This window comes from Pteropus vampyrus, unplaced genomic scaffold (assembly GCF_000151845.1).
Source record: "Pteropus vampyrus isolate Shadow unplaced genomic scaffold, Pvam_2.0 Scaffold114, whole genome shotgun sequence".
NCBI lineage: Eukaryota > Metazoa > Chordata > Mammalia > Chiroptera > Pteropodidae > Pteropus > Pteropus vampyrus.
In genome coordinates, this window is record NW_011888895.1 from 3,475,471 (window position 1) to 3,487,874 (window position 12,404).

General features: G+C 42.1%; 1 protein-coding gene across 5 annotated transcripts in view; it reads left to right on the plus strand.

The window, feature by feature from the left end:
- The window catches only part of TMEM50B (transmembrane protein 50B), a 37,797-nt gene extending 29,098 nt beyond the window's left edge, over positions 1 to 8,699 (plus strand). For 3 of the 5 annotated variants that reach the window (XM_023533883.1, XM_023533884.1, XM_023533885.1), the window contains exons 6-8: positions 3,975 to 4,032; positions 4,653 to 4,731; positions 7,236 to 8,699. In XM_023533883.1, coding sequence (XP_023389651.1) covers positions 3,975 to 4,032; positions 4,653 to 4,731; positions 7,236 to 7,328 — 230 coding nt within the window. In that variant the 3' untranslated portion in view covers positions 7,329 to 8,699. Of the gene's footprint in view, positions 1 to 3,974; positions 4,033 to 4,642; positions 4,732 to 7,235 lie in introns of those variants that run through there. The other 2 variants (XM_011365676.2, XM_023533886.1) reach the window with 2 other exon arrangements.
- The last annotated feature ends 3,705 nt before the right edge of the window (positions 8,700 to 12,404 follow it).

The window sequence follows — 12,404 nt, forward strand, 5'->3', positions numbered from 1 at the left end:
TACATGCAATAACACAGATGAACCTGGAGGACATTATGCTAAGTGAAATAAGCCAGTTACAGGGGGACAAATTAGCTTTCTTTCCTACCCAATGCTTTCAATGCTGATGCACATTTTCTAACTTCACTTCCATTGGGATCCTTTAAGAACTGGGGAAGAGGGGAATTGTGACAAATGACAGACAAACCTAAGTTAGAAGTGCACTGTGTGTGTGCGTGCACATACATGTGTTGCGCCCCACCCTCAGCAGGCAGTGTCAGGAATGAGTAAGAGTAAAGAATAAGAAAGCATGTATTAGCAAGTGAAACTTTTGTGCATAGAGCACACAATAATTGTCTGATTGTTTTTCTTTTAAGAATATTCCACAGACGTGGCTGTGGAATATGTTACTATTAACTATTTTCTGTAGGAGATTTCACTGTACCTTACCCAAAGTTTTTTAGCTTACAAGTAGAACTTGTATTTGCCTTGGGTCTCTCTGGTCCCAAAGCCCATACTTTTTACCCTAAGTTATTACATTTTATTCCATGACTATTCCCTACCTAGTTAAAATTTATAATTCAGGTTATACGTATAGTTTATATGTATTTACATGTGGTGCATAGTGCTTCAAAAATTAAGGATGAACTGTCTCTTAGGCATGCTCAGGTGTTGCACCATGTTGAGTAATGGCGTGGTTTTAACATGAAAAGGAGACCCATTGGTCTTCATTCATTTTCAGTATCTCATTCCTATGTGGTAATGGCTATCTGAAATACATTTGCTACTTCTAGTAGAGCAATTACTTTGATAATATATATGCAACAGGGTAAATTTTCAGGTAGAGTTTAATTAATCAATTTAGTCAGATAATCACTTATGAAACTTGCTTCGTTTAGTTTATTCAGCTATTAGTTTCTCTAGCCAGTAAAAAAGTAACTTTCCCTTTTTCTCTTTCCTTTTTAGTTTTTTAGAAATCTTCATTCACTTAACTGTTCCAGTAGGCATATGTAAACCTGTGACTATCCTTGCAAAACATATGTCAGGTTAACAGTGTTTCTGGTGTTATGTGTTCCTAAAACATAGAGCTGCAGAAATGAGCAAAGTCATAAAGCCTATTCTTCACACAGGTGCTCGAGTTTGGCTCTTCATTGGTTTCATGTTGATGTTTGGGTCCCTTATTGCTTCCATGTGGATTCTTTTTGGTGCATATGTTACCCAAAGTAAGTATTCATTCCTCCTTTATTTCACAGGGAAGATTCAGATATGTCTTTTATATTTGGCTTAGTTTGTTAACTCCACCTGGAATAAAATTTAGTTTAATTACTCAGCTTGGAATTATGACTCTGTGTGAAGGTACATATGTTGCTGAATAAAACTTCTTAGTGGGGTCGATGATTGCAATGGGATAGCCTGATTAGAATACAAGCCACTGATAAGACTGTAACTCTTAACCATCTCGAGAGTTTCTGATCTCCTTCCTTACCCTGGCACAGCCAGGCTCTATGCTAGAGGCCCATTTACTGAGGGTCGTAGTAGTAAAAGTGAGAAACCTGTGCAGGCCTGTAGTCCCTTATCCACAACCCTAAAATCTACACAGTGCTAAAAGTTAGTTTTTCCATTACCAGTTGGGCAGCAATACCTGACCTAACTTGATATGGGGCTCATTATAGTCTTTATTCCATTTAGTAAATCTTCAAATGTTTCCTTGCAGGAATGTGGTTGTATTTGATTGTGGGATGCTGGTCCCTACCTAGCTGGGTTTGCTATGTAATATTTCTATCCTGTGTTACCATTCTTAAATTTGAAAAATTCTGACTTCCAAAATCTACCTTGCCCCAAGGATTTCAGATAAGAGGTTGTAGACTGCAATATCTTTCTTTCCATCAATACCTCTTCTCTTGAACCCCAGCCTGTAGTTTTTCAGTCAGAGGTCCAAGGGGAGTGAGTTTTTTTAAGGGCAAGACTGAAGATGTGTGTGTAGTCTTCATGCAGAAACTGTTGATGCAGTAGAGTGAGCTCTTAGAACCCATTCTGAGTTTTCTAGCTGTTCCAGGCACCACAGCTTTTCATCCAGGATGGGGTTGGAAAGCAGGACCCCATCTGAGCCTGTGCCTCTGGAAGCATCGGAAGAAGCTCTCTCCCTCCCTCCAAAGGCAGGAGTCAGTTTCAGATAGCACAGCTTATTCATTTCCTGACCCCTCTATCTCTGGAATTTCTTTGTCACTCTGCTTAACTGTCACATCTCCTTGTCCTGACCCACGGCTGACCTTTTAATAATCTTGATAGATTCCCTTAAGTCTCATACTTTGATCAGTATCAGATCTTAGAAAACCTGTGTCTTTCACTTGGCACAGAATATGTCAGTGCAAGAGGACAGTGGTTGACTAATGTTTAAATAATACTGCTCACCAAATATATCTAAGATGTGTTATTTTAGTTAATTAAAAATGCTAATGGAGCAAGCACCCAGTTCTAACATGCAGCTCATGTAAAGTGCTTTTTTAAGAACAACTTTATTGACATGTAATTTGCTTATCATGTAATTCACCCATTTAAAGCCTACAGTTCAGTGTTTTTAGCACAGAGCTGTGCTACCATCACCATGGTCCAATTTTAGAACTTTTTTTATCACCCCAAAAAGAAACCCATTAGCAGTCACTCCCCATTTCCCTCTCCACCAGCCCTAGGCAACCACTAACCTACTTTCCGACTTTGTAGATTTGCTTATTTCATACACACGGGATCATATAGGAAGTGAATTTTAAGCTCATTTTATCCCTGACTCTAAGAAGGGTGGGCTACTGTTACTGATTTTCTTGGAAAGTCTGCCTAGTTACTTGAAGCAACACATGAAACTTTCCAGTTTCTATTAGGAAAATAGGAACCAGTTATCATTCCTGAAAGGTGTTTAGGGAAGTACTCAGTCTATAAAGGCTGTGCAGTGATGGATTGTATGTGAATCTTTAAAGAACTGGTACATACTGAGCAGTTTCTTGATCATGGACCTCATCTTATTTCTGCAGCATTGCTCGTTAAATATACTTTTCCGTTAACTGGATATGGTTTTACTTCAGAGGGCATTTCTAACTCATATTTCAAGTCTTTTACTGTACAGGTTTTCTTGAGCTGTTAATAGTCATGATAGCTATATAATTTATATAGCACTTTATGGGCCAGGTACTGTTCTAAGCATTTCTCATGCTCTGTGGGAGAGATGCTGTTATAATGCACATTTTACAGAGCAGGAAACTAAGGCATGATGAGGTTAAGTAATTTGCCTGTGGACATACATTTAGTCAGTGGTACAGTTGGGATTCAAATCCAGGAGTCTGACTCCAACTTGGGGCACTTAACCATGCTGCTGCATTGTTTGCTATATCAAAAGGTAAAAACTGAATGTTTTTTAATCCTTTTGAGAATTTTTAATTAACACTTATAGTTTTATAAAAATTAAAAATTCTCAAAAATTTAAGTAGTTTCCAGTTTTTTCTTTTCTCTTCCTATAAAAAGAAATTTCCTCCAAAAGAAATTCACTGACAGCATGATGATGAATTATAATGACCCTTTTCCTAATCCGTCAGGTTTGTGGAATAAAACTCCTGACTTTATGAAAGAAAAAAAATGAACTGTCGATTAAGTCATCAGGAATTTCATTGGTATCTTTCTAACGTTTTGTGTTTCTCTATTGGCCATAAAAAGTAAGGAGATGAGCTGCTGCTTCCTCAGCTGTCTTGATCCAGCTAGAACAGTAAGAGTTACTTTGGACAAAAAGAAAACCTAGTAAGCTCATTGCCTTTGATCCAGTGTAAGAGCAATCCTTTGTTTTGGGTAAATGAGACTGGACATTTTTAAATTTCAATTTCATTATAGATTTCTTAGAGTTAAGGAATAATAATGGTATTGTTTTAATATACAGCATGTTATGAATGGCACATATGCTTTGTTACTGCCAATTGCCTTTCGTAATCTTCTGGGTTTTTTTATATGTGCAGATATTGATGTTTATCCAGGACTAGCTGTGTTTTTTCAAAATGCACTTATATTTTTTAGGTAAGTTGTCTCATTTCTTAACCATACCTAGAACATTTACAGAAATGTCATCTTTATTATAAGGGCAGCATATGCAATGGAACATGTTTAAATCCCTTGGATTAGTCACAGTATGTAGACCTTCTTTTAAAGGGTGAAAATACTCTTGTGCATAAGAGTATTTTTCTAATTTCTTAATTAGGGGGCCTGCTATGGGCCAAGACCTCAGCTGGATGCTATATGTTACCATTTAATTTCCATTTAATTATTTTAAATATATAAACCAGGTGGTGTTCCCATTAAGTAGATGAGGAAATAAGGCCCAGAGTTTACTTAAGGACACCTAGCTAGTACATGCAGACCTGCTATTTGAACCAGGTTGCTGTTTTCATAGCCTGTGTTTTGTTAAACAAACAAATCCATATTGGGTATCTTTATTAGAAAGGAATAAAGGAAGGGAGTAAGGGATGGAGGGAGGGAAGGACGGAGGGAGAGAAAGGAAGAAAGGAAGGAAAGAAAGGAAGAAATTAGAATAATACATGCTGTGAGTGTCATACATAACCTGGTAGGGCAGTTGGGTTTTTTTAATTAAGTTTTTCAGGTAAAGTAAGTATTAAAATGATATTAAAAGTATTTTTTAGGGGCTGTCTTCTAAAGTCCCCCAAAGTGAAGCCGGTAGCCTATGCTTTTCAGAATGGACGTCTTTCAGTGTTACGACAGGTATTTTAGGCATCCGTAAGATCTAAGCCTTCTTTGCTTTTGTCACAGGTTTTAAGCAATTTATGATATGCTAGGGTGTCATTTTCTTCATATTTCTTCTGCTTGGGGTTCATTGAGTTCCTTGGATCTGTGAGTTTATAGTTTTCATCAAATTCGGAATCTTTTCAGCCATTATTTTTTCAAATACTTTTTCTGTCCACTTTGCTCTCCTGGGATTCTAATTACATGTATATTAGGCTGCTCGAAGTCATCCCATAGCTCACCAGTGTTTAGTTCTTTTTTGTTTTTGTTTTCTCTGTTTCAATTGAGATAGTTTCTATTGTTGTATATTTAAATTCACTAATCTCTACTTCTGCAATGTCTAATCTACTATTCCTCCCATCCAATGTATTTTTCATCTCAGACATTATATCTTTCATCTCTATTAGCTTGATTTGTGTCTTTTTTTTTTTTTTTACATTTTCCACATCTCTCCTTAACACGCACATGCTTTCCTCTACCTCCTTGAACATATGAGGTATGTTTACAAATATTTTGGTGTCCTCGTCTAATTGTGTCCATTCTGAGTCGGTTCCTGTTGATTTCTATTTTATTTTCATTTTGGATCTCTTTTCCCTTGTTTGCTTCTTTGCATGCAGGTAGTTGGGGGCTGACCTTCTGGTAGTTCTTTAAAATTTTTTGAGCTTTTTTTTCTGGATGCAGTTAGGTCCCTTGGAAACAGTTTGATCCTTTCGAGTTTTGCTTTGAAACTTTGTTAGGTAGGCCTAAGCAGCTTCAGTCTGGGACTGATCTGATTTGTCCCCTGTACGAAAGCAATAGACCGAGTATTCTTCCTGATGCTCATGAGTTCTGTGATTTCCCACTGTTTATGACATTACGAGGTCCTCCCAGCCCTGTGAGAGCTCCGGGAATTGTTCTTTCCTTTGGGTCTTTGGTATGTTCTTTCCTTTTCTCGGATAATTTCTTCATATTCATCTGCTGATCGATACTCAGCAGAAGGCTCAAGGAGAAGCCACTACACATCTCCTGAATGCTCTTTCTCTGTAGCTCTCTGTACTCTGCCTAAAAACTGTAGCTTTGGCATCCCTGAACTCTCAACTCCATTTCCTCAACTCAGGGACACTGCCGTGCTCCGCCTGGGTCCCTTTATTACACCATGGCCTGGACACTCGTGGCTATGGAAGATGTTTGACGGTTTTCTGCTATCTTGTGATTGTATTTCTTGACATGTGACTAACAGCCTTCTGGCGACACAGTAAGTTTTCGTGAAGACATGTTAGGCACTGTTTAGAGAGCAAATTTAAATCTGAACTCAGCCTCGTGTAGTGGTAAGTGAGTCCACATCAACGAGAGTTGGAGGAACCGAACCTCGAATGTACGCATGAAGGCCTGAGGTACGCACGTGGGCGGTGACTGCTGCATGAGCTCTGTGCTCTGCGCAGAGGCTGGCGAGGTCCGTGGCTGGTTGAGTGCGCCCTGCACGCTGGGCCAGTTGTGCGTGCCAGATGCAGCTCCTCCTGTCTGGCCGCTCTTCCTCTGTTTCCTTTGAAAGCTGACCCTCCACCCCCTGGCCACTAATGGCTGAAGTTTCTTAGGGCTCTATTCTAGGCATTCTTTTCTCTCCTCACTGTTCCAGGCATTCTCTTCTCTACTCGCTCTTTTCTCTGTCTGGGCGAGCTCCTTTATGCTTAGGACTCCAGTTATTCTATATGCTGATTAGTCACAAATGTCTCTCCCCACATCTAAACCATGTACCCAGACTCCTACTTATCCCCTCCTAGGCGGCTGACATTTCAAATCCAGCACATCAACGTGCTCGCTCAGCTCACGGTCCCACAGCGTCCCACCTCTCCGCTCCTCTCCCTCTTTCTCCCTGCGCTTTGCTGAGATAATTCCCACTCTTGTTTTAGACCTCAGTCCGGTCACCAACCACCTCCTCAGGAAAACCTCGACCTCTCTCACCAGGTCAGAGCCTTCTGTTGCGCTCTCTTGGTGCCATGTACCTCACCTGTACAGCGCTTTTTTTTTTTTTTTTTACAGTTGAGATGTGATTGTCTCCCTCAGTAGACTCTTAGCGTCATTCATGAGCACATTTGCCTTTTTTTTTTACTCATAATCACATTACTAGCACTTACCGAGTACTCAGTGTACAATAATTATTTGCTAAATGAGCAGAGAATTGTAACATGGTTTGTTTTAAGGTGCTTCAGTTACTATAGTTCAGATACCATAGAATGCCTGCCACTATGAGGAATCCCCCTTTTCCTTACAAATAACTTTCTGGGCATTAAGGAAGGATATTTAATTAAGCTAAGCCATCAAGGTCAACAAACTACTCTACAAAAAAAGCAAATTTAGATGAACACCACCATGGTGTTTAATTTAGAAATTGTTGCAAAGGGATCAGTGAGGTATCTGGGAAAGCATATTTAGAAAATGAATTTTCCGTTGCTTGTTCCATGTGTTTTTTTTCCCCCTCATGATTTATGTTAATATCTTTATAGCACTCTGATCTACAAATTTGGAAGAACCGAAGAGCTGTGGACCTGAGATCACTTCTTAAATCACATTTTCATTTTGTTATATTCAATTTGTAGATAAATTTTTATCTTTCAATATAGTTATACATTGCCAAATGGAATAGACTGTACATTAAATATTTGTTTCTTTAACCTTTTATGCTCTAAGTTTTGAAATAGTTTTATGAAATTTCTGTCCTTTTTTTTAATGACTAGATTGTTAATATGTACATAATATAAGACTATATAGATGAGATGATCAGTATCAGTCTTTTATTCCTGAAAATTTAAAGCTTGATCTGTTTCCTGAGCCAGGGTTGTGTCATCATGTCATCGTAGAGTTAACTATTTTGTTTCAGTATCTCTAATTTCTGAAGATGTGCAAAAAATGTAGCTCCAAATATTTGAAATAAGCACTGAGCCATTAAAAAAGGTATTTCAGCAAGTTGTAATTTATTTTGGCTTAAAAAAATGAGATTTTTTTAAAAGGAAAAATATTTGTTCCTGTGTATTAAAGAAGTGGACTTTTATATGAAGATTTTTTTAAATGCCTGAAAGATGAGTTCGAAAGCCTGTCTTAAAAAGTTAGTTCTTACTATGACTTCATTTGAAAGGGGAAAATACATGGTCAGATAAGCTCAGTTTTATATGGTTACTGTGAAAAGACTGTAAGGCAGCTCAGCCACATGCTTCTTATAAAAGCAGCTTAAGTGATCTATCTACTAGGGTTCTCTTTTGACAGCCTCTCATTATCCGACATTACAAAATTAAACATCAGGCAAGTTTGAGACAACTGCAGTTTAAAAGCTTGAACCATATAACAAAGAGTGGAATAATTAGTTTCAAGACAAAGCACTTCTTCCTAAAGGGAGTTATTATGACCGAGTGAAAAATTAGGCATTTCATCCATTAGTTACTAACTGCAAGTCTCTTTTCGCTCCGGCTCTCAAGCTCTGGGCAACTCTTCCTGTAAAATATCTTTAATCTAAAAGTGCATAGTCCAGTCAACTTCTTTTGCTGAGTTCAAAACACTGTATTTGCACTGTGTATATTCCTAGGAGAGATTTCAAGTGGGTATTTGGGTCTTTATCTCTACTGTTGCTTTCCTTTGTTATACAGGTTTCATGTTGCACTGTTTTCCCCCAGAGGGATTTTATAGAGCCTTTTGTTGCAAGACAGTATCAGTGGTCTTATATGCAGCTTCTAACGCGAGCCTTATTTAGCTTAACTTCTCTCCTCGAGAGGATTTACAGTGCACAGAGTATGAAGCAGTTGTGGACACTGTGCCTTTGTCTAGATGCCATCTTGTTTAATTACTTCTTTCTTTGTTGTTTTTTTCCCCTCAAAATGTCAGTAAACTTTGTCTTGCTTCCAACAAATTGTAAGACTTATTACTTGTTTCCATTCTCTTGTAACCTGCTGTAATAAATAATTACTTCTAACACATTCTAATATTGTTCAATCTGTTTGAGATAATGAACCATAAAAATCGGTTTGCTGTTCATTTTTCAATTATTCAAGTAGACCCAGTCAAAGAGGCATTTATCTTTATAAAATAAGGAGTGTGGAGGAGAAACTGTCCGTGATGTGGCTGGATGGGTCTAGAATGGAGATCGCTGGCCGCACCCCCCCTTAGCGGCTGTCCGATAATAATTGATGTCCATTCTGACATACATCAGCGCCCCTCCCCTGCCTCCCATGCCACGCTGGTTCCTGCAACAGGCCCTTGTCCTGACTGGTCAAGCACGTGACGTAATCTCCCGTACCTGGTAGCATTCACGTCCTAGCTCTTATGACTACACCCCGTTTCCCCTGTATAATTCTTTGGCACCTGTCAAGTGGTGTGGGGATCCATATCGTCTCTCAGCCGCCCCAGACATGCCTCGTGTGCATGTAAGTTTCCCTTAAATAAACTCTGTTAATCACCAGACTGGAGTGGCCAGCCTCTTTCTTTGGTTTTTCCCTGCCTTCCACTTATGGAGGTAGGTTTTCGGTCTCAGGGCTTTGCCCTGGGTCTTGCGTTCTAACAGTTGCTGAGTCAGCCAAGAGACTGAAGAAATGGGCCTCAGGAAAGAGGCATCCGTGGGGAAAACTGCAGGTTGGCCGTCTACTTCTCTGTGGGAAGAGGTGGCCCATATGTTAGATGCTTGTAGACCGCCATGTGGGTACCGGCTGCACCGAAAATGCAGGCTGGCCTCATGCACTTGTTTGAGGATCTACACCTGACACACTGTGGCAAGGAGGGGAAGTGCATGGCCGCAGCTGTAGGCGAGGTTTGCCTACCCACCAAAGCCCAGGTAGAGGCGGAGGCCAGGGTTAGGACATTGGAGGACAAAGTACAGCAGTTACTTAGCGGGGTATGCGCATAGCAATCTATGCCCCATTGTTCTAGGGACCTGGTCAGGCTTCTTTTACAGCAGGAACGAAAGCAAAGATTTAGCAAACAATACATGGTACTGGACGCTTATTTCCATACTAAGCCCCATAGCGGGGCAGGATGTTTTGATGTTGGGCTAGCGCAGATTTAGAGGAAACCAGCTCTTCTCAGGAGTGTCTGAGCCATAGGACAGATAAGGAACTGGGACAGAGGAAAGGAAAAGGGAATTAATGCGGCAGGAAAGAAAGAGCCTGCGAGGACAACCCCCACCCACCCCCCGAAAGCCAGTGTGGTGTGATCTGGTTGCCGCAGGCATCCCCAGAGCCAAGATAGGTCGCCAGCCTAGTGCGGTGCTGGTGCGGTGATGGAAGCCTTTAAAGCCGGAGCAGCAATTTCACCTACACCATCCGCTCCCCCAGCGGACGTTCTGCGGGTGGGAGAGGTCATCTGGGATTTTATCCTGCTCTGATTGGTGCCTCCCCCACTGCTGCCCCCAATATAGGATAAAGGTCAAGATCGTCCTCAGTTGAGAGCCACAGAGGGTGATCTTAGGCCGCATGTGGAGCTCACCATTCCTTGTTCTCAGAAATAGAGTGCCTGCTTTGGCTGACACTGGTGCTGAATGTGTCGCAACACATGGTAATCCTAGAAAGCTTTCTGCCCCCTCAGTGCTACAGCCGGCCTTGAAGGCCAGATGTAATGGTTGGAAAGGTCCCTCTTGTTTTGCAAATTGGGCACTCCCCCCGTCTCCCCTCACCTCCCCACCCCCCAGTATGAGGTCTTATCTACCCAATCCTGGAGGATGTACTGGGTGGGCATTGATACCGTACAAGGCCAGACTCTATAAACCTCTGTTGGAGAATTCCGCCATGGGTACGGGCCATTAAGTCACTGCCGAGAGGCAATGCCAACGGGGAGCCTGTTCAGTTTACCTCCTCCACAGAGCGGTACTGGTTACGCAAGGACACCAGGAAATAGGGGACACTATCCAAGAGCTCCACCGTGTGGTCATTTTGTGCCTTGCACACAGTGCCCTCCGCAGTCCGATGTGACCTATAAAAAAGCCAGAAGGCTCCTGGAGAGAGTGACAGTGGACTACAGAGAGCTGAGTGAGGTAGTGCCTCCTATTCACGCAGCTGTGCCTAACATTGTCGCTAAATTAGATACTTTGCTACAGTCACAGGGATACGTCACGCCGTATTGGACCTGGCCAGTGCTTGCTTTAGCACACTCCTGGCTGTTGAGTCTCAAGATTAATTTGCCTTTACCTGGGAGAGACAACGACAGGCCTTCCAGGTACTCCCCCAAGGTTACTTACATAGTGTCACTGTATGTCATGGCATGGTGGCTTGTTACCATTTTCTTTCCTGACTCCTGTAAAATGGGCCCATTACACTGATGACATAATATTAACATGTGAAGATTTGCCTCTGTTGCAGAAAAGCTTGCGGGCTTTGCTGGTCCACCTACAACAGAGAGGATGGGCAGTGAATCCACAGAAAATTCAAGGTCCACCACAGTAAAGTTTTTGGAAGTAGGACAGTCGGGTGAGACCCACGTTGTTCCTGATGCGGCCATAGACAACATAGAAGCCTACCCCGTACCAAAAAATGTGAAAGAGGTACAGGATTTGCTGCGGGTTTGGGGGTATATCGGTGAACATTTATACCCCACTTAGTACAATGCCTTGGCCCACTGTATTGCTCAGTTAGAAAAGGACATATGTGGGACTGGGGATCAGAACAGCAGGCTGCTCTCAAGAAAGCCAAATACTGGTCAAACGATTTAACTCTCGGTGTCTCCCAGGCAGGGGTGCCGTTTGAGGTAGGTATTTCAGCGCCTTGGAAGGCATGGGCTGGACATTGTGGCAGGAACAGCGACAGGGGAGAGTTCTCGTCCCTTGGAAAGCAGCGGTGATGGGAACAGCAGCTTCCGGCAGTGAGCTAACACTCCTGCAGGTGGAGACTCTGCAAAGAACAGCCAGTTACCGTAAGGACTTGTTTCCCATCACGGGGTGGATGGACACATTCCAGTGACCTGCCTCTGCCATGGCCCAGACTCCCACGCTAAGTGGCATGCCTACCTGCAGCAAAGAAGGGCTCTGTCAACTAGTCTTTAGAGATGCAGCAATTATTAGGCCCTGTCGAATACCCTCTAAACGGCCCTGCTCTTATCTCTGTGTCTGCCCCTTCGACCTACCAAGGGAGAAAAGGGGACCTTCCGACTGGAACCTGGTACACCGATGGCTCTAGCCAGAGCGATCCATCTACCTGGACGACCACTGCCATCCATCCGCGGTCCACTGATACTACCTGGATGGAAACAGAAACAAACCCAGCAGCCAGTGGGCTGAATTAAGAGCTGTCTGGTTGGTAATCGTGCCATGATCCTGTGTATTGACAGCTGGGCCATTTTAAAGGGCTGACTTTATGGCTCGGACAATGGGACATGGAGGAGTGGATGATTATGAACAAACCTTTCTTGGGGGTGGGGGTAAGAGATATAGAAAGATATTTGGGCTCACTTACAAGAGTCCCAGGCAGATCTCATTGTCTTCCATGTTCCTGCCTGTAGGACGTCTGCACCTCCAGGTAATCAGGAAGCAGATGCCTTTAGAAACTGACCCATCAGTGAACATTGTCAATTGAGTGCATCGCAAAAGTGGGCACCACAGTGCCTGAGTAGGATGGCGCATTGCCAGGGAGGCAGGGCTGCCTTTAAAATACAGTGACCTGGTTAATGTAGTGCATCCTATTCTGTCTGTCCCAAACTATGCC